Source organism: Papilio machaon, chromosome 8 (genome assembly GCF_912999745.1).
Source record: "Papilio machaon chromosome 8, ilPapMach1.1, whole genome shotgun sequence".
Classification (NCBI taxonomy): domain Eukaryota; kingdom Metazoa; phylum Arthropoda; class Insecta; order Lepidoptera; family Papilionidae; genus Papilio; species Papilio machaon.
The window spans coordinates 612,806-634,386 of NC_059993.1; the positions used below are offsets into that span (position 1 = coordinate 612,806).

At 35.1% G+C, this 21,581-nt stretch overlaps 3 protein-coding genes and 1 non-coding gene across 4 annotated transcripts; 1 reads left to right on the forward strand and 3 right to left on the reverse strand.

Moving 5' to 3' along the window:
• Positions 1-410: 410 nt before the first annotated feature.
• Positions 411-3,860, forward strand: LOC106720094 (cell surface glycoprotein 1). The gene is made up of 12 exons (XM_045679038.1): positions 411-414; positions 515-587; positions 1,043-1,156; positions 1,227-1,346; positions 1,412-1,531; positions 1,602-1,721; positions 1,792-1,911; positions 1,982-2,101; positions 2,172-2,291; positions 2,558-2,662; positions 3,376-3,518; positions 3,776-3,860. The coding sequence occupies exons 1-12, from the start codon at positions 411-413 to the stop codon at positions 3,802-3,804; spliced, it is 1,188 nt and encodes a 395-aa protein (XP_045534994.1). The 3' UTR covers positions 3,805-3,860.
• A 382-nt stretch (positions 3,861-4,242) lies between these two features.
• LOC106720322 (AT-rich interactive domain-containing protein 1A) lies at positions 4,243-9,836 on the reverse strand. Its single transcript, XM_014514960.2, has 8 exons — positions 9,743-9,836; positions 9,430-9,566; positions 7,642-7,725; positions 7,248-7,296; positions 6,871-7,177; positions 6,461-6,641; positions 5,089-6,183; positions 4,243-4,440 (listed from the first exon to the last, which is right to left on the reverse strand). The coding sequence occupies exons 2-8, from the start codon at positions 9,558-9,560 to the stop codon at positions 4,308-4,310; spliced, it is 1,980 nt and encodes a 659-aa protein (XP_014370446.2). The 5' UTR covers positions 9,561-9,566; positions 9,743-9,836; the 3' UTR covers positions 4,243-4,307.
• Positions 9,837-11,535: 1,699 nt separating this feature from the next.
• On the reverse strand, positions 11,536-21,345 carry LOC106720157 (cell wall protein DAN4). The gene is made up of 8 exons (XM_045678895.1): positions 21,233-21,345; positions 16,243-16,431; positions 15,615-15,741; positions 14,897-15,008; positions 14,635-14,755; positions 12,606-14,497; positions 12,027-12,146; positions 11,536-11,920 (listed from the first exon to the last, which is right to left on the reverse strand). The coding sequence occupies exons 2-8, from the start codon at positions 16,374-16,376 to the stop codon at positions 11,628-11,630; spliced, it is 2,799 nt and encodes a 932-aa protein (XP_045534851.1). The 5' UTR covers positions 16,377-16,431; positions 21,233-21,345; the 3' UTR covers positions 11,536-11,627.
• Trnai-aau lies at positions 12,237-12,310 on the reverse strand. Its single transcript has one exon. It is a non-coding gene; the product is annotated as a tRNA-Ile (tRNA).
• Positions 21,346-21,581: the final 236 nt, after the last annotated feature.

The following is a 21,581-nucleotide window of genomic DNA, read 5'->3' on the forward strand; positions in this document are numbered from 1 at the left end:
AATTTTCAGCTAAATCAGTTCGACCGATCTTTAGTTATAAATAGTGTCACTAACACGACTTTATTTTATATATACAGATTGATACCTCTGTGTTGTCAATGATAATGAGAGATATGTTACATACAGAGATTTTGGACTCAGAAAACCACGGTAACTTGCACTTAAAATAATTCGAATTGGAATTATACGAAACTTAAACTTAACGTTTACATTTAAGTTCCATTCCATCATATATATTCCTAGAATAAATTCTAAACATTTATACTTTAAAACAATCCACTCAGAGAAGACTGTCGGCATTGATACTTTATAAAGAATACTTAAACTTTTCTACTTAAATCAGAAATAATACGAATAACTTTTTGTTCTGTTTCAGGATAAAACATGTGATATACCTTTAAACAAAAAAGATGGGTTAGTATTACTTTGTTTTGACATTATTATTATTTAAATAATTTTTTGTTATCAAATCAAACAAATACGTTTCAAAACTTGAACTTACTTATACTCGTAGAAAAAAGCTTATTTCTTTATTTTTTCAGCATTGTCATCCTTAGCCTTGAAGATTTGTGTGGAAAATGTAATAGGTATGTTTTTGTTTATTTGTTCTAGCTTTTGTTTAATTGTCTTAAAATGTGGAATGCTCGTTTGCCGTCGTATTTGTCCGAATTTTAAAAAGCCGTTAAAAAACAGCCATAGTAATCCTACGCCGCCCTGTCTTAAATCTTTATCGATGCTGTACTGTTGCTGCTATCTCTCGGATTCGCTATTAACATGCTACAAATTATGCGCAGGTACTCTGTTAAACTCCAACTAAGATTTGCCGATCTTAACACCAATTTGTCAGCATTTCTGTTGGTTAAAAATTAATCTCATCGATATTAAGTACGAACCTTCTACTAATATTCTATTCTAGTCAGGGGAGAACGAGAGGAACAAAAAGAAATGAAAAAAAATATTCCATTGTCAAGTGGAACGTTATATTAGTTATATATACTACATGAAATAAATATATAAATAACATATTCGATGTATTTCACAGTGCACCAATTAAAATTGATGATATCAGTTCAACCCCTGAAGAAGCAAGAAGTGTTGGTCTGTCATCCAGATTTTTGGATGAACCTTTATCGACCCCACCTAATGTAACTGATAGGTAATTAAAAAACATAAAATATTGTATTTGTAATATTGCGTTTTACATTAATCGTACTTATATTTTACAGCAAACCTATCAAACCTGACGTTCCTGCCAGTATTCCTGCTACCGAAGTATCAAGTACTATCAGGCCTATAGATATCCCTACGGATCCACCTTTGTCGACCTCGCCTAATGCAACCGAAAGGTAATAAAAATAATAACATAAGTTTATCAAATAAATTAAACATTCATTGCACGTATATTTCACAGCAAACCTATCAAATCTGACGTTCCTGCCAGTATTCCTGCTACCGAAGTATCAAGTACTATCACGTCTATAGATAAACCTACGGATCCACCTTTGTCGACCTCGCCTAACGCAACTGAAAGGTAATTAGAAAACATAAAGTAATGTATTTGTAATATTGGATTTTACAGTAATCGTACTTATATTTTACAGCAAACCTATTAAATCTGACGTTCCTGTCAGTATTCCTGCTACCGAAGTATCAAGTACTATCACGTCTATAGATAAACCTACAGATCCACCTTTGTCGACCTCGCCTAACGCAACTGAAAGGTAATTACAAAACATAAAATAATGTATTTGTAATATTGGATTTTACAGTAATTGTCCTTATATTTTACAGCAAACCTATCAAATCTGACGTTCCTGTCAGTATTCCTGCTACCGAAGTATCAAGTACTATCACGTCTATAGATAAATCTACAGATCCACCTTTGTCGACCTCGCCTAACGCAACTGAAAGGTAATTACAAAACATAAAATAATGTATTTGTAATATTGGATTTTACAGTAATTGTCCTTATATTTTACAGCAAACCTATCAAATCTGACGTTCCTGTCAGTATTCCTGCTACCGAAGTATCAAGTACTATCACGTCTATAGATAAATCTACAGATCCACCTTTGTCGACCTCGCCTAACGCAACTGAAAGGTAATTACAAAACATAAAATAATGTATTTGTAATATTGGATTTTACAGTAATCGTACTTATATTTTACAGCAAACCTATCAAATCTGACGTTCCTGTCAGTATTCCTGCTACCGAAGTATCAAGTACTATCACGTCTATAGATAAACCTACGGATCCACCTTTGTCTACCTCGCCTAATGCAACCGAAAGGTAATTAGAAAAATAAAGATAGATTGACTACCTTTCCACAGAGCTCCTCCATCATTTGATTTATTGAATTAACTATTGGTTTAAATGTGAACTTACGGCCGGGCCAGGAAAATAGAAATCTTCTCATGGGGGTGGGCATCCCAATCATATTTTTCATTACATTCTATAAGTTCGCGAAGAAATCAATTCCAAATTTTATTGCAACATATTGAGGTATTCTACATTCTGGTCAGACTATAATAGCGAATGGTATTAATTTTTCACAGCGCACCAACCATATCTTCAAAGAGTCCGGTCCCCGATGCACCAAGTGATGAGCCGATAGACGATAACCATGAACCTCTATCGACCACGGATAAATCCACAGAAAGGTAGTTTGATAAAGCGTTGCCATACCTACATGAGGGTAATGTTTACATTCATGTTTAATTAAGTATGAGTGCGAACCATAGAACAAATCTGGGTGCAGCAGGTTTTATTGGGAATATGGGAATATGGTTATATTAAAGGGAATTGTCATTCGAATCGTATATTCATTTAGTTAAAAAAAAGATTACAGGTCGTTAGTTACTTGTTTTCGTACAATAATTGTAAATGTTATGTAACATTACATTATCGTTATCATATATGTTACATTATCAGTACACCAATGGAACTTGTGGTCGGTAAGAATCTTTTAGGGCATCTCCTACTACTCCTACTTCTACAACCACGAATACTACCGAGACCAAAGAAATTCCATTAGACGTTAAACCAAGTCTTCACCGGATAAATCAAGCGTCAGGTAATTTTATATATCACGGTACATGTTACCAGGTGTAAATTACACCAATAAATCTCATACAAATTTTAACCTATTTTGTCGATGACGTAAGGAAGGCACGTGTCGCAAGCAAATAATCTTGCTAGGCCCTCTGCACTTAGGTACATTGTATTGTCAACCAATATTCCAACACTAGTTTCGCGCTGTCCTGTAATAGTTATAAGAAGTATTTATAAAGGTATATTATCATATATATTAGTAGTTAAAAAGCAACTAATATTTTTAAAAGAAATGTAAAAATAAATATGTTTATTGTTAAAGTGCACATTTGAGCGGTGAGAAATCAGTATCCACGTTCTCCGGGAGCGCAGTGTTCCTCTTCTTCGTGTGCGGGGCAGTGGTCGGGGTTCTAGCGGTACTTGCGGTGATATACATCCGAAAACGATACCATTCACGCAGTTACGGTAATTTTAGTAACATACTAAGTTTCTAACGTAAAACATTTGGCAACACCATATCTCTGATTTGCCTAAGGATTTTATGATTTTTCAAGAGCTTGAATATAATGACAATACACTTTTTGTACAAGTACTTCCAGCAGTAGAAAACCTACGGTTAACTGCTTTTTTCTGTATTTTTTTCAAAGTTCTTTGGTTTAGCCAATCCAGTTTATATATTTTTTTAGGTATGTAAGTAACGATGTACTTTCCTTTGTTTTCAGAAACTAATGACGCCCCTCAACAACCATAGAATAATAAATTATTTATATATTTTTGTACATAAAATAAATACAGGTTTTTGTTTGAAAATATATTGGTTATGATGGTACAAAAGTATAAAGAAAATCTGAATTATGCATAAAACGTACTGATGTATTTTATTTTGATCGATTTTACCGAATATTTGTATACAGACAATTTTAATTGAGATAATCTTCAGTTAAAGGTATAGTAAAAACACTTTTAAATGACAATAAATTGTAATTGAATAATAAAGTATACTTGATATATCACTTGGCACGTCGGAAACAAGGACTCTCTTAAGTCCGATGTGCCAAATTTATCCCCTGTTAGTAAAATCAAATTAAAGAAGTATTTTAAATGTTAGTTACAAATTAAAGACACTTTTAAATTCTACAAATGTTTTTTTTTATTTCACAAAGCAACCTTTTATTATTTTATATATAAATAACAAAGGTATTCAGTTTTTTAAGTTCCTATACTCGTACTGTTGTTCTGTATCAGAGACATGAACTAACGTATGCGCTTGATACAAACTGCTTTGCCTTTGACACTGTGATCTTTGTAATAGCCCATATTACAGATGCAGAAGTTAGGTCCAGAACAAACTCCGTTAGGACAGCCGCCAGGACAATATGGGATACACCTGGATAGAAAATATATGGTAAACTCCAGACTTTTATTTTTGAATATAAATTACTAATCTTATAAATCTATAAAAAATTTAATTTAAATTGAACTAGTTGTCGCCCGCGACACCGTTCGCATGCGGTCAAAAAACTTAATAGGGGTATGAAAAATCTGATATATAAAATTCTCGTTTGACAGTTTTCGTCACCGTACTCCTCCGAAACGGCTTGACCGATTCTCATGAAATTTTGTGAGCATATTCAGTAGGTCTGAGAATCGGCCAACATCTATTTTTCATTTTTATTTTTTTTAACTGCGCGCGGACGGAGTGCGGGCGACAGCTAGTAGATGTATATAAAATTTCATAAAAATCAGTCAAGGGGGGTATGGTAGGTTGCCATTAAACAAACATTATTTACTTCAGGTAGTACTCGTATTATCTAGGCTTTTACCTCTTTAATCATCATCATCATCATCAGCTCACTATACGTCCCCACCGAGGGGCTCGGAGCCTACCCCAAGTTAGGGGTGACTAGGCCATAGTCAACCACGCTGACCAAGTCCGGGTTGACTTCACACATATCATTGAATTTCTTCTCAGATATGTGCAGGTTGCACCTCTTTAATAATTATGAGTAATGTTTAATTGCAATTTATAGCTCACCTAGTACCCGTAGGATCTTCTCTGTCCAATACATAACCTCGATTGCAACCACATCTGTTCCCTTCAACACAATATCCATTGATACACGACACGGAGCACATAACCTGTACATCGCTGTCAGGAGAATGTTGACTGTCCGGGTACAATGACCTGTTATCCTGACCAGGGTAAAATGTGTACATGTTTTGATTCGGGGATTGACCAGGTTGGAATGGATAAGGACCAGGCTGAGGTTGAAATTGACCTGGCTTTATTGGGTACTGGTTAGATTGGTGATATCCCGGCTGGTACGGATATTGGTTTGGTTGATTTGGATACTGGTTTGGGTGATCTCTGGGCCCATTTATGTCAGGCAGATTTGAATGTTGATCTGGTCGAGTAGAATGATGTCCTCCTTGATATGGATATTGATCTGGCTGGTTTGGACGATCTGTTTGGTTTAATGCTTGTCCAGGCTGGCCAGGTAAATTGGGATATAATCTAGACTGAGTAGGATATTGACTAGATTGGTCAGGATATTGACCAGGCTGATTAGGATGTTGACCTGGCAAACTGGGATATTGACCAGGCTGATTAGGATAATGACCAGGTTGATTAGGGTGTTGACCTGGCTGACTAGGATATTGACCTGGTTGATTGGGATATTGACCTGGTTGGTTAGGGTATTGATTTGGTTGGTTTGGGTATTGACCAGGCTGACTAGGATATTGACCTGGTCGATCAGGATACAAGGCTGACTGATTCGTTTGTTGCCCTATTTGGTATCCTGGTTGGGTTGGTTGTTGTCCTGGCCTGTACCCTGGTTGGTTCGGATATTGACCGGACTGCCCAGGATATTGTCCTTGTTGATCAGGATGAATGCCTGTATGATTCGGAAGATTGTTACTCTGATCTGGTTGATTCTGTTGTTGACCTGGCCTATACCCTGGTTGGTATGGATACCCGGGTTGACCAGGATATTGACCTGGATGATACCCTGGTTGATTAGGATATTGTCCATGTTGATTAAGTACACCGGGCCTTATTGTTGATGAACCAGTTGCTGCAAATGCACAAACATTAGGTGCAATACAGCGGCCATTTGATCCGCAACCCCTAAAAAATATTTTTTGGTTACTTTCGCTAGAATTGACAAATATATTTCAGTGTGTATGTGAGTGTATTTATGGGCATAGGATGAAAACTTTTCGCTACGTTAAAAAAGTTAAATGCTATATTTCCAGTCTTACATAGCTATTTCTAAAAGTAGTGCTGGAATAATTTTCACCTACCAAAAATCATACCGGGTTTCATAATCTTTGCGGTGCGCTACTTACGATGATTAATGAACAAGAGCAGAAAACATTGTAAAGTTTTTGTTTTTCGTACTTACTGATCACACTGTGGTATGCATTGACCTTTGTCGTCCTTCACGAAGCCCTGATGACATCGACATTCGTTGGGAGCCACGCAGTCTCCGTCTCTGCAGAGATTGCAAGTCGGCTTGCACGAACCTTGAGCTGTCGCCTGGTAGCCGGTCTTACATTCACAAGTATTAGGTGCTGTACAATTTCCTAAAAGGTAAAATAAAGCTGTTTCATGATCTTTTTTATTCTTTGATCGCACACTTTATGTAATTAATCGTCTTTAGATTTGCTATTTGATATATATATATATATATATATATATATATATATATAAGAGTCTCGGTGCGAAGTATTCTCAAGTGATTATTGATATGATCTTTAACGCATTCTATTTTTAATTGGTATATTTGACCAAATACATCAATGTCGTACTAACCAATACCACCACAGTTCTCCTTACAATCAGGCAGACAGTACTTGCTATCAACGTCTAGTTTGTAGCCATCTTTACATATACATTCGCCTCCGGAGCAGTGTCCGTTCTGACAGCCAATAGGGCACGTGGGTATACAGAATCCAGCTACATTCTTCACGTGGTCTGGGAAACAGGTGCAAGTGTCCGGCGCCGTGCAGAGAGCGTTGACACACTCCTGCGAGCATACCGGGTCGCAGAGCCTCAAGTTGTGGATGTTTCTAACGTAGCCTCTGCAGCACGATTTGATCCGGCTAAGGTTTGGTCTTGACTGGAAATTGATAGTCAGTCATTTGTTATATTAGTATGCAAAGAATGAGTAAAAGGAAGCCCTCACTCACCCCATTCCCGGCCGGTACGTGAGCTTGATCCATCACCAGACTAGCAGTCCTGAAAGAGACATTTTATTTTATAATTGTGTGTATGTTTTTCTATTCTTGCTCAGAATATTAGAAGATATCTCCATAAAAATTAAGATAAATACAATTATTTTTTGGATGACAAACAGACAGTAATGTTCTAGCTTTACATTGCTTGCGTGTTTATTTTATTATTTTTTTTAATCATAAGATGACAAATGACCAAGCGGCCACCTGAATTCGCAGAAATAGCGAACAGAAAGAGGATATTTTCTCTTTTCATGCGTCCCCTCCTCCGTAAAATCCACATCCCTTTCTCATCCTTTCCGTCCGTCTTTATTACGGATTTAATTTAGTAAACATGTTTAGTACTTACGGCACTTCAATGTAGCACACACCGACGTCATAGTTCACCGGTGAAGTCAGTTCATAGCCATGTTGCGTGCGGTTTCCGAAGTACCTATAGTGAGGTAAAAAGCTGGGCATTAACTCGTTAATCCGTTAATCGTTAATTAACGAAGTTAACATTTTGCTTAACGGATTAACTTTTAAGTTAACTTCAAAAAGTATTAACGCTTTTGTTAACTTCCGTTATATTCAACTTCCGTTAGTTATTACGCGGCACGCTACGCTGGTAAGTTCAGTTATGTTGGGCGACTGTCGGCGACTAGAATGGTGAACGAACGAGTTGATAATTGATATATGTGAAGTACGCGTGCATCTGTAACGATCAGAGCGTCCGGGAAAGACGTGAACAACAGGACAAAATCAAAAGAAGGTTCAAAATAGTATATTTCATTACAAGTGCGGAAAGCCTGTCATTGCAGAGTTTTGACAAATGTCTACCCGAGCCTAGGCGCAGCCGAAGGTGAGGGTTGACAGTCGGAACAAGTTGCAATGACAGGCTTTCCGCACGTGTACTGAACAACTATTTTTAATACAGTTGCGAAAAAATTAAGCAATTTAATAGAATAATAAAAACACAATAAACTCAACTAACATTTTTTTTTGAAAATGGCGCCAACCGTAAAGGTATACAAGCAGAGATTTTTTTGTTTTCTTCACCCATTCTGGGTAGGCAAAGGAAACTGGCCATACAGCCAAGTCTTAAGTAGATTTTTTTTATTGATATGAAATGAAATGAAACCTAACTTACTCATTGAATCAAATCGTTAAATCTGATATTTAAACAAATTAGTAGCTTCTTTTTAGAAATATTTGCATGAATCATAAAATCTTCTGTGAATTTTTTTGTAAAAACTTCGTGGTTGTTTTTTCCTTTTTAATAGATATTATTTTGACAGTTGGGAAAGATAACGCACTAGTTCAGAAAAGGTAAAGAATAAGCACGAGTATGTAATACGCCACTTTTTGAGCAACTGTATTAAAAACACTTCTATACTCGTGCATTCATACTTTTGTTTAATACTTGAGATACAAATACCACTAACTGACTATAGGTTCAATTTCAATTAAAATAGTCAAGTGTAAAAAGATCGAATTAATGTGTCATAGAATGTATAGTGAAATTAATTTTTTAAACAAGTTTCGCCACAATAAGTGTGAAATTAGTATGTATAATTTTGGTATGGTTAACTGTTAACGATTAACTTTAACTTGCGTTAAATTTTCGAGAATTATCGGATTAACGATTAACGAAGTTAACTTTTCTATTAACTGTGCCCACCTGTGGTGAGGTAGTTTAGTTAATAAAACAGGAATATCAATAATGTCAAAGATCAAACAAATATATTTGATTGCTATCCAGTGTGTGGAAAATTATTGCTAAGACTAATTAACGTGATTTTTTGATAGCAAAATCCCCGTTTAAAACATACAAAATGTTTACAGATTTTGATCTCAGAAACCTACGGTCTATCAGTTAAAACTGACGAAAACTATCACATTTTTTTATACATACATTAATAATGGTCTTGTCACAAATATTTTTGCTAAGCTAAGGGTATAACATGTTCTAGTGAAAACTACTTTGAAAACATTTGTAATAAACCATAAAAATTTACATTCAAGAAATCAAACACAATATCACCGACGAATAGAGTTACATCTTTTATGGCGATTCCATAAAATTAACCTGCTAACTGCAGACGGGACACCAATGACATTGGCAACCCTAAAAAAATATTGACATAAAAATACTTACTTGGCAAGGTTGTCGCCTGCGTAGTACTGATGGCCTCCTCCTCCATGTCCACCTTTGACAGTCTTCACGTACTGCGCATCGCTGAAGGCACCAACGCACGCCAGCAGCGCAACCGATGCGTAAAACAGCATCTTACTCTGTTGAGAAAAATAACTATATTTTATAAGTTAAAATTAGTTAATATACATTTTTCAATTGAATGATTACTTGATTACTTATCTTATAACTTAAAACTACGAGATTACTTAAGTTATGCGATAAGTTAGTCATCTCGCAAACATGATTTCAAAGTTAATTTTAAACTATGACTTACCCGGTGTTTATGTAACTGGATGGACTTCTGCACTGTTTGACATTCGGAGTGGCACTGATATTATTATGAGTGGCATCAACAATGAGATCACTAATGTCTTGGCCAAGACGCACTGATATGGTTCCGTATTGTTCTGCACGTGCGCTGAATCCAGACTTTTCTCGTTCGACTTAATAATTTTTATTATTTTCAAGTTATTGTTTCATGATTTTAATAATAGCTATATGTTCAGGCAAGGCTCTAAATTACGCAAACACCATTTTAAATGATTTGTTATCCTAAAGGAATATATGAACGAATAGTGTTTAAATTGAAAACACCAGCACGGCAGACAAAAATGCTTTTTATTCGTTGTTAAATCACTAATTCTCAAATTATATACATATTTACATTAATCTAATATATAAAATTCTCGTGTCACAGTTTTCGTTGCCATACTCCTCCGAAACGGCTTGACCGATTCTCATGAAATTTTGTGAGCATATATATTCAGTAGGTCTGAGAATCGGCCAACATCTATTTTTCATACCCCCCCCCCATTTATTTTTTTAACTGCGCGCGGACGGAGTCGCGGGCGACAGCTAGTTATTCTATAAAAATCTATTCACGACTATATCACGTTAGTAGCTCCCGCGCTAAACTCTTCTACTTTTCGTCTATCTTTTTCTAAAACAAAAAGGCAAAGGTCTTGGTGACCAGTATGCCACCTTTTTGGCAGAATGTTCAATTCCGCACTCAACAACTAGCCCACAGTGACCCACAACGGTCACTATCCTGTTGAACCTATTGTTACATAGCTTGAATTTACAAATTTTGAAGAGTGAAATGTCCCTGTAACAGGGAATACATATGTAAGTATGAGCCAGCTTTTCAATACAAATATATTATTTTATGTAATTTCATACTAATATTATTAAAGCGAATGTTTAGATGGATGGATGTTTGTTTGAAGGTATCTCTCGAACGGCTCAACAGATCTTAATGTTTGGTACAGATACAGAACATAGTCTGGAAGAACACATTGGCTATTTATAAAGTTTTTTTTAATTCCGAAAGTCAGCTACTTACGGTATAAAATTAAAAACAAAGTTCTTCTACACGCGAGTAGTTTAGTTTTTTTTGTTTTAAGAGAGATCGGGTTGGTTTTTTACTAAAGTACATTTTAATAATTACATTATATTTTGATAGTTAAACCGCGGATCGCTAACTTCATTAGGTTAAAGTGTCGGCATATATCAGAAACAATGAGATAATGCAATCATGTTTTGCACTTACAGCTTCTCTAGTATGTTTTAACGTATACAAACATCAAATTATCGTAATATATAACATATCTTTTTTATTGCTGTTTAAATGTTTGACAAAGAAAGAAGTGAGAGAGTGCAAAGGCTGAAATGAAAGTCCGTACTTAATTGTTTATTTACATATATGAGTTGTTTGTTGCAAACAGAATTCCTGATAATACTTACCCCAGAATAATATTATAATTGTCGTTTCACAGAACTGATATAATTCTGACCTTCAGATATGTTTCTTAAGAAGATTAATATTTGTTGACATACTCATGTATTTATTTGTTAGATGTTTTAAATTTAAATAAGGAAAATTTTATGAAATTTTAATTAGTATAATATCTTTATGAATGAAGAGATAAAATTACTTTCTTTACAGAAAACGGCAGTTTTTTTTAACCTCTTTTTTTTAAATAAAATAATCAATGTAATCTAGGAATACTTTATTTATTATCTAATCTTAAAATTATGAGTACAAATTAAAAGTACTATGATGTCTTTGGCATAAATTAAAAGCTAAATAATTCTTAAAAAAAACATTATTACTAATATACAAAGACTGCCATCTATTGGTTGTTTTGGGCAACATTTTGCTATAACTCGGTTATAGCTTCTCCATTTAAATTGAGTACTTCAATGGCGTGTTCTGAAGGTGGTCTCCAACATGGTATCTCAGCATATAAAGGTTCTGATGTAGAAGCATCAATAACATCTTGTTTGGCTTCGCATTTCATTGAATCAATTGTGGAATCGTGAACGGATCTTGATTTTTGACATCGTAGTTCTTGTGAATAGCTCATAGATGGCGCTGCAGCAAAACGAGAAGGCATCGTGCCAAAGTCGTGATTCCTTCGCGGCAAATGGTCATAATGACACTCTAATATACCTACAAAAATAAAGATTAATTTTAAATTTATTTTTCAACAATAAATTATAATTATTTTAAAATCTAAAAAAGTTAAGATTAAGAAAGGAAATAAACAATTATTTACCTCTAAAATTTTCCAACATTATAGGCGAGATGTTTTGTACTACTACAGGTCTCATGAACTGTTTCAAATTTCTATCCAAAGTGGAAATTGGTTGGTAATGACATTTGTCAGATGGAGGTTCTGCAAAATAACAATCAAAAACTAAAAAATGTCTAAAAAAGAATATTAAATAATTCTCACTTATATTTAGAAATAATCGCATAAAAGTTATGGCCCATGAGGGGATCGAACCCGCGACCTTCGCGTTATTAGCACGACGCTCTAACCAACTGAGCTAATGGGCCGATGTCTGTTACGTTGAATTTTACTATTACAAAGATTTTTAAATTTAATAATTTAATTTTAAATTTAAATAAAACTAGCTTTTACCCGCGACTCCGTCCGCGCGGAATAAAAAATAGAAAACGGGGTAAAAATTATCCTATGTCCGTTTCCTGGTTCTAAGCTACCTGCCCACCAATTTTCAGTCAAATCGATTCAGCCGTTCTTGAGTTATAAATAGTGTAACTAACACAACTTTCTTTTATATATATAGATATAGATGGTGCAAAAGGATTTCATAAGAGGTTTTAATATTACCTGGTAAAGGCGTATGAAAGATGCTTCTTGTGTAAGGCGGCGGTGCATCATTATTGTCTATCATAACTTGCATTCTAATGTCATTGACTTTCCTCACATCTTCAAATCTGGGACGTCTGCAACGTTCCACCATGACGATGAGGACTGCCACAGTGATGACGGCCATCATCACCCCACCAGCTATACTAACTACCGATATCAAGTCCATTGAAGTTCTGTCTCGCTCTTTCTCATTCATCACAGCTGTGATATGCTCGGGCTCTGTTAAAATATGAAAAGTTTCATCGTCCGGTTCCTTCGTAGTTAAATGTTTAGTAAAGATTTTTGTTAGGTTCTTTATAGGATCTTTAATTTTTACTTCTGTTATATTCATTCTTGTTAGTACCTTTTCAGGATTTTTTGTTGTTTTTATATTTGGAATGTGTGCTTTAGTGATATTTTCTAAAACAATTCTCTTATAAACCGTTGATGCTGTTAGAGGTCTGGTTGTAACTTCAAGGAATATCGGTTTAATAGGTCTCATGGTAGCTTTCTTAGTTACATTTTCAACGATAATCTTTTGTGTGGTCGTCGAACTGTTAGTCGAAGTTGAAATTGTTGTTAGAAAGGTAGACAGATTCATTCTTGGTGTGTTCTCCATGCTTGCCATGCTGTTAGTTGTACTAGGACCAGATATTGTCATATTGAACGATACGTCTTTGTCGTTCAAATTTGTTTGAAATGTTGACACATTCTTAAGAATTTTTGGCGTAGTACTCGAAAAAGTACTTATGTTTTTCGGAATTGTACTTGATAATATTATTTTTTTAATGAACGGTGGCAAAGAAGTATGAGATGCCATTGATGATGTAAACCCATGTTCAGTTTTATTAAATTTAGTTATAATATTATTTGTATTTCTCATTGTTAGATAAGAAGAAGTAGTGAGAGCTATTTTTTTGAAAGTGGCGTACGATACTGATGTCGGAATTATTGAAACAATTATAGTTCTTGGAGTTGTTAAATCTGATGTAATCTCTTTCTTTGTCGCGATACGATTTCTTGGATGAACTGATTCATGATTTGATTTTATTTTAAAATCAATAACAGTAGATTCACCTTTCTGTGTTGGTTTAATCCAAATTTCTTTTGGTTTGAATTTAACGGTTGATATGGCTCTTGTTGTGATTTCAGGTCTTTTTGTTGTTTCTATTTTAGTTGTTATTTCCTTTTCTGTTGTCGTAAAAATATTTGCTCTCGTTGTATCTGGTTCAGTTTTGTGCTCAGTTGTTATGAGCGGTTGCTTAGTACTATTTTCTAAAGTAGTTAATATTGCATTTGTCGAAGTAAGAATTGTTGTATCAAAAGATGGAGTAGAAGATATAATATCTAAAGACATTTCGGTTCTATTATAAATTGATTTTATATTTTTAATACTTCCAGTAGTCGATAGAACTGTTGTACTTGTAATAGGATTCGTAGTTTCCGTTGTTATTGTAATATTTTCGTATTTTCCAATCGGGGTAGTTGTCAGTATCAAGGTAGTACTTTCAACACTTTCATATGGATTTTTTCTAGCTGACAAATCTTCCTTTTCAATATTTCTTGTTGTTAAATTAATTTCTGTAGTAGATGGTGCCTCTTTTGGTGATGACATCGCTAAAGTGGAAGTTGTCAATTTAGGGGAAATGGAGGTAGTGCTGATAGAACTAGAGTTATATTCAGAAGTTAATGTGGTCGTCACAGTAGTAGTTTCTAATGTTGTGCTACTAGCAGTTGATGCATTGCTAATAGTAGTTCTACTAAGAGACGTTCCAGTAGTAGGATTAGTGATAGTTGTAGGTTTTGACGTTGTTAGTAATTCTTCCATCACAGTTGTCGTTGCTTGTGTAGTTGACATGTGAAATTCGCAGCTGCAAAAGAAATAAACAGATTTTGTTATTTCTATTATGAAAAGGCAAATGATTCTCTATGCCAAGTGACCACCAGCACCTCGGTACACAGTGTTTATGGTCTCAGTCTTTTATTAATACGTGAAGTGGCCACCCACCTCTCACCTTGCCATCCATCCTCACACTCGCAGTCACCAGTGAGAGGTGAGCAGACACCGTGGTCAGTGCACTGGCTGCAGTTGTACGCGCAGTTCGGGCCCCACTTATTTTCCGGACAGTCTGTAAACAGGCAGAGTCATCTTTTTCAAGTATCATGAAAAAGACTTGAGAAGACTTAATTTTTTTAGAAGAAGGAACTTGAGGCGGTACATATTACAATGTAAAAAATTTCGGTATAGAGGCAAATCATCGAGTTATTACCATCTGAACATCCCGGGCCGGTCTTCCCGTAGGGACAGATTGGTACACAGGATACGTCTTTCATCTTGTAGCCCGGACAGCACACGGCCACTTCAGCTGTGCGCTCTTCTGTCTGCAAATAGGAAAACATAATGCTAATTTTACGTTAAAAAATCATTTGCAATAATACTATAATCAATTCTATTTTGCATGACACTATTAACAACATTTTAATAACGATTCTAGGTATCGTTATCGGTAAAGGAAATGACAAGGTTATGATATCTACAGAGTTACCAGCTACTGTGTGTATCGGCCCATTTAATATCAAATGGATATCTCGGTTAAAACACTAAAAGTAATCGGAAGGAAAATCCTTATTACATTTCGATGACACTGGAACTTGATGAATATAATTCATTAAAAAATAACTTATTATTTTACCCAAAACGTGCTACAAAGAAATTAAATAATTTCCCTAATGTTTTTTGCACTTGTGTGTTTGATGAAAAACCGTGATGGATGGATGCTATACGTCTATTATTGAGTTCAGGTTAATTGCTGTTTATCTATCCTAAACTTAAGTTCATACTAAAAGACCCTACCCTTTTAGTGGGACTTCTTATCTCCCATGGAACTATTATCGTGCATTTCTTCGAGCGGATTATCTCAGCAATATTTCTCTGACAATTTTGCAGTTTTGTGTTTGTGTGCTTATTTGAGTGTATGTGAGTGGTACCTCTAGACGTGTAAGGTCTCGCATCTCCGTGCTCCAGCGCGAGCAGCGCGGCGGCATTGAGAAGCACCACTCGTACGTACGTACCGACATCGGCGCGCGGTATTTCACCCGCTTCGTTATGTTGTACCTAAAGTAGAGCATTATTTTCATTGAAATTACTTACAAGCTTTTATTTAGTTTCACATGTCTTGATGTTTGTATCTTGCAAATTAAATTTGATTCATTTACCTGTCACTGTCGCTGATATTTTGTATACATGTGTAAATCGTGTGACAATGCAATATTATGATGCAATGATGATCATCTGACGATGGAGCTGGAAGATGGCCATAGAAACTTCGCAATGAATAAGTTTCTTTCAATAAACTTTTATTAATCTTTAGAAATATCACTTCTAATTAGAGGATCAATTAACTACGAGAAAACCTGAGCTACTTTATAGACAGAAAACAATATCTTGATAGAATTGGCCCAGCTTCAATCAAGTGGATTGAAAACGAATAAACTCTAGTCAGGTATTACTGCGAAGATTTTATAAAAAACTGGTAATTATTATGCACTTGAAATCTACAACTTTAACGCTTTACTACTTTACTACCTTTCTAGCCACACATAATAATAAACTTACTTCTGCTTGACCATGCAGACGTTGGGCCCGCTGAGACTGGCCACCTCCGCCAGCACTGCGACAGCGAGCAGCGCACACCACAACTGCGTGCCCGCGCCTCGCCACCGCACACACTCTCGCATCGTGATCACCATTGCTGCCAATCCATTGTGACAGTCTGTGTACTTTGCTTCTTTTCCCGTGTGCTTACTAAGTAAACGAGGTTATATGTTAATAATAGCGATGCCTAAACTTTAATATTAACTTAAATAAATTGCATAAATGTTCACGATATGTTTTTAAAAGAGAAAATATTACGTCTCGCATAACTTTTCGTAATTACAAGTCATCTTTATAAAGAACAAGACACCAACATAAACTGTAACTGCTCAAAAATGCGTACAACAATTCTTAACAGCAAATGTTTTGGGATCGAACCAACGATCAGATATACAAGTGACTTGCCGCCAGCATCTGCGTTGTGAGGATCTTTTACTATCACACACTAGTTTCAATTAATTCCGTTGCCCTGTTCGCCCCCCCATCCTGCCCAGTTAGTTGACCCGCGTTACTGCCATATCGTCACGCAATCGTATTCAAGTGTCTTTAGAATATGCTGGTTGTAGATCATTATTTACAAGTCGTAGATTATCCTCGAAGATAAAATACTATTATAGATATTACTAGCTTTAGCGCGCGTCTTCATCCGCGTGAAATTAAAAAAAACTATTTAATTCGTAACAAAACATCCATTTATCCAAACTTTCGCATTTCTAATATTAGTAGTATTAGTAAAGACAGTTACAAAATTTATGGCGGCATTATCAAAAGCAGTAAACGTATATGCTAAATAATAACATACTAATATTATAAATGCGAATGTTTTTATGAATGGACGGATGAACGGATGGATGTTTGTTACAAGGTACATGTCTTCAGGACGTCTCAACGGATCTGGATGAAATTTGGCATGGATATAGAATATAATCTGGAAGAACACATAGGCTACTAATTAAGTTTTTTTTTATTTCTCTCGTACTGAGTCGCGGGCGACAGCTAGTATTATTTAAGTTCTTAAATAAAACATAACATGAGCTCTATGTGCTCTAGCAATGTTTAATTGTTAATATTTCCAGTCATGTAATAATAGATTAATTAAACAGACAATGTGTCGCCATCATTTTTTAGCTAACTAAACATTTAACGTAAAATAAACTGTATTTCCTGCAGTATAAAACTCATAATTGATTAAACTACTTTGCTAACTAAATCAAAATATCTGCCAAACGAATTTGTCCTGTATGACGATTAAAATACGATTTAAAATCACGTTATAAAGGTCCTTACACACTTGTACACTAATGTAGTAGTGCATGCACACGTGCTCGCCGCAATTGCCCGCAGGATGTGAGAAGATGCCATTAGCTTTATCAATCGAGGCGACGACCTCTTTTTGAATTGTCAATGGAGTTAGAAATTCCTTAGGGTCTGTGCACAATGATAGTCTTTGTAGCATCGAACTATCTCCGAATATTTCGTAAAGAGGTTATTACAAAATATTTAATTTCAATTGTGAAATATTTAGAACTAGATTAGCCCAACGGACTCCGTCCGCGCGGGGAAAAAAAAACTTAATTAGTGGTCTATGTGTTCTTCCAAACTGTGTTCTACATCTATGCCAAATTTCAGCGAGATCCATGAAGCTGTTTTGGAGATACGTTCTATCAAACATCCATCAACACATCCAAACATACGCATTTATAATATTAGTAAGATTTACACTTACACTACTTACAATAAGTCACAAAATTGAATAATCACAAAAAAAATCGTTGTTACATGCTTCTCATCTCACACTCTTTCCCGCCTAATTCACTCACGTGTTTTCTTTTTATTTATATTTGACTATTGCATTCTCGGTGGCCAGTACCTCATTGAATATTCATCCACATTATTATTGCAACTTAAATAATTATTATTCTACTATTTTCTGTCTTATTTCATTTATTACTTTTTATATAAATGTGCTTTTTCGTTATTTATTTAATATAATACAATGTAATTTCGATCAGCGCCATCTAGTATTCAATAAGTACTAACCAACCTGAATCATTTTTGTTTATTCCATATGTTACTGTATTTAAAATAAAAACATCGTTGTCAAAACAATATTATTGTTATTGACAGTTGTAAATTCATGAATTATGTTCTATTGTTTTCATTGTATGCAACAAAAATAAACAAATGCAATATAGCAAACTATTGTTTTTTCTTTCTTTCTTTCTTATACTAGCTTTTGATCGCGACTTTGTAGGCACGGAATTAAAAAAAAAACTAGTAATGAACATAGTCTATGTTATTCAATGGTAATTTAGCTTTGTAATGGCAAAATATTTTTTGTAATCAGTCCAGTAGTTTGAAACTGCAAATACGATGCCGGCTTTTAGAAAGAGGTATGCTCGTCCTTGAAGGACCTAAGTTGGTTCTGTGCAGAATTTAAGAGCCAAGGTAAGATCACTAGATATAAACCAGGAAAAGATCTTAAATGTCATAGTTTGCATAACCGAAATACCTGTTCAATAAAAGTATTATTATTTATGTGTTTTAATAGAATGAGGCGATGACAATCTGGTTTGGTTAAGGTGTTTTGGCAGTCGGAAGTTAACTATATGTAGCATTTCTCATAGAAATATTCTTTCTGGACACTGACCTCGCTCGGCCGTTGCCTAGCTTCGCTAACCGCTTTTTTATTAAACAACAGGATATCAGCGTTCCCTGTTATATTTATGACATATTTTACGAGGCAATTTGTGCGGCAATGGACGGAAGAACGCTGTTCGGGCCCCTCTATTAGACCTAGTTGCACTGACTGTCGACTGACAAAACACAGCCCATATGTTTGTACGTTTGATTGATTGTAACAACATGTAATGGACACCTGGGCTTTGAACTCAGATATTTAAGTGGACGGGTACTGCAATTCTATTTTGTCAATTGTGTCGTTTTACCCAACAATTACGGTGCTGCATGCAATAATTCTAGTCGTGCAAACAATATACAGTATACCTAGTCCAAGGCAGTTGAGTAGACATATCGGTCAGAAAGGTATTCTAATTCCTAAAGTAAATTAAATCTTGGTACTGCACTAAGAAAATCATCAGGTTAACAAAATGTTCTTGATAAAAAAATACTTTGTTAATTCACTTTTATGTCACTTAATAAAACAAATCAGAGCAATAAGATTGAATGACAAAATTATAAAAGCTCCATGGCATTTATTCTCTTAAAAGCATCGTGTGAATGTAATTTTAATAGCCATAGCGCAATATCTGTCGCCTGGGCGGCTGCGCGGCCATGCTGGATGACAAATTGCTTTAACGAGTGCGCCATGCTTCTCAAATTGATGTTAATAATGTTTAATTTAATGTTAGCGTTGACACGAACTACCAATGAATGCTTATAAAGGAACGGAGAAAGTGTAACTGCTATTAAAGCTATTAAATATTTTTATAGTATGAAAGACTAGGGAGCGGTTCGTCTGATAAAAGAGTGCGTCGTAAATGCAATCAGATAAGATGATCTGATGAGAAATGCCAGGGAACAACATTATGTATTGAAGATGCGTAGCTTAAATAAACGGCGAGAAATTAGAAAGAAAAACCGATATAACCTTTTCCATCAATTCCAGTTCCTTTGACTCTCGATCCTATACTTATTACAAAATGGTGGAAAGGAGAAGGGGACTAAAACATGGACTCCGGCATGCACACTTAACACCTGTCTTTTGTCTGCTCGTGGTCAAGACGTCCATTTACTTATGATGCTGGGGCATCTCCTAATGTTATTTTTTAAGTTTTATTGTTAGTAATTTTACGATTTCTGTGTCTCATACTCGCCGAGATTTATTACTTGCTTCTCTAATTTTGTTAAAAAGACGTGATAGCTTCAGTACCGGTTTTGGTGCTGCCAACCCCTTGGGCGACATTTCTACGGATTCCCTTTATTGACCTGTTGCGCCTCGTCCTGTCTAACGCCCTGGACGGTCGCTCAACCGCTCCCTTTCCTAAATAAGGTAGTTTAATTTAAAATTTAATCATCTCAGTTACATGATAAGTGTTAAATTATTCAATGTTTTGTAAAACACGCATTCTCAGTTGCCGTTGTTTATAAAATTAAAACGGTTACGAATCAAAACACGTCGAGGTGTCTTATGACGATTACGAGCTTCATCATTTTTTTTGTTAGGATTTTTTATAAAACTAATTTATTCCAATGCATTTGGGACGATAATAAATAGTACAACAAAGTTTATTTTAAAAGATTTCATTAGTTGGTGTGTTCTCAATATTCACAAGCACCATGGTACTAAAAAAATATTCAGGACAGAATATAAATATGGTGTTGGTTAATATGGTTGGTGTTCTAACAATCTAACTTATGACATGTCTACGTAATGCAATTAAAGGAAAGCCCTAAGTAATGTAATCACAAGGAAGGAAGTGTTTTTATATTTTACTAGCTGTCGCCCGGGACTCTGTCCGCGCGGAATAAAAAAAAAATTAGCCTATGTGTTCCTCTAGACTATGTTCTACAATTGTGTCAAATTTCATCAAGATCTGTTGAGCCGTTCCGGAGATACCTTCAAACAAACATCCATCCATTCATCTAAACGTTCGCATTTATCTTCAGAGTAACTAACTATATTTTGTGAAAAGATCGTCGGTTTGTTCAGAGATTATTAGGATCCTTTCCCTCTCAGCTTGATTTAGAAAATAGTCAATTAAAATTTGTGTTTTAAATTAAAAGTTAACACGCCTTTAAAAATTTGATTTCAAACTAAAGAACAAGTCTTAAGTAATTAATATTTTTAACCTTAACATAACATACATTTAATTTAATTTTTCTAAACTTTACAAACACTTATAAATACAATATATACCTGTATGTAAACTAAATATTCCCTTATTTTAAAATTAATAAACAATATAAAAAATTAAAACACACAATATACCTGCCTGGTTAAACACACAAACACAAAAACACGTTTATATGTCACACACTGCAATAGTACCAGGGTAACAAAAGTGGTAAGGAGCGCGCGTCTCGCGACGCGGTTGCCACACAACTGGACTGGGATGGCTCTGGGAAGCTGCTGGGAACAAGGGACGGAGCGTTATTACTTTCTTAGAAATAGGGATAAGAACCTCCCATCGTAATGTTTTTGTCGAGTTGTTTTTTTGAATAACGAAAACAACGCGACACAGAGTTATGAGTCCCTATTTGTAAACATTTCTCACGTAAACAGAGTTTTAATTTATTAAAGATCCTTTTGGAATATGCAAGTATTTGAGTGCTTTTGA

Coding starts and splice junctions, on each gene's coding strand:
- LOC106720094 (XM_045679038.1), top strand. Junction 1,157..1,226: donor CCACCTAATGTAACTGATAG/GTAATTAAAAAA, acceptor TATATTTTACAG/CAAACCTATCAAACCTGACG. Junction 1,347..1,411: donor TCGCCTAATGCAACCGAAAG/GTAATAAAAATA, acceptor TATATTTCACAG/CAAACCTATCAAATCTGACG.
- LOC106720322 (XM_014514960.2), bottom strand. CDS start 9,560: ATGCTGTTTTACGCATCGGTTGCGCTGCTGGCGTGCGTTGGTGCCTTC. Junction 6,184..6,460: donor TGCATACCACAGTGTGATCA/GTAAGTACGAAA, acceptor AATATTTTTTAG/GGGTTGCGGATCAAATGGCC. Junction 4,441..5,088: donor GAAGATCCTACGGGTACTAG/GTGAGCTATAAA, acceptor TTTTCTATCCAG/GTGTATCCCATATTGTCCTG.
- LOC106720157 (XM_045678895.1), bottom strand. CDS start 16,376: ATGGTGATCACGATGCGAGAGTGTGTGCGGTGGCGAGGCGCGGGCACG. Junction 15,009..15,614: donor GAGACCTTACACGTCTAGAG/GTACCACTCACA, acceptor TCCTATTTGCAG/ACAGAAGAGCGCACAGCTGA. Junction 14,756..14,896: donor CGGCCCGGGATGTTCAGATG/GTAATAACTCGA, acceptor GCCTGTTTACAG/ACTGTCCGGAAAATAAGTGG.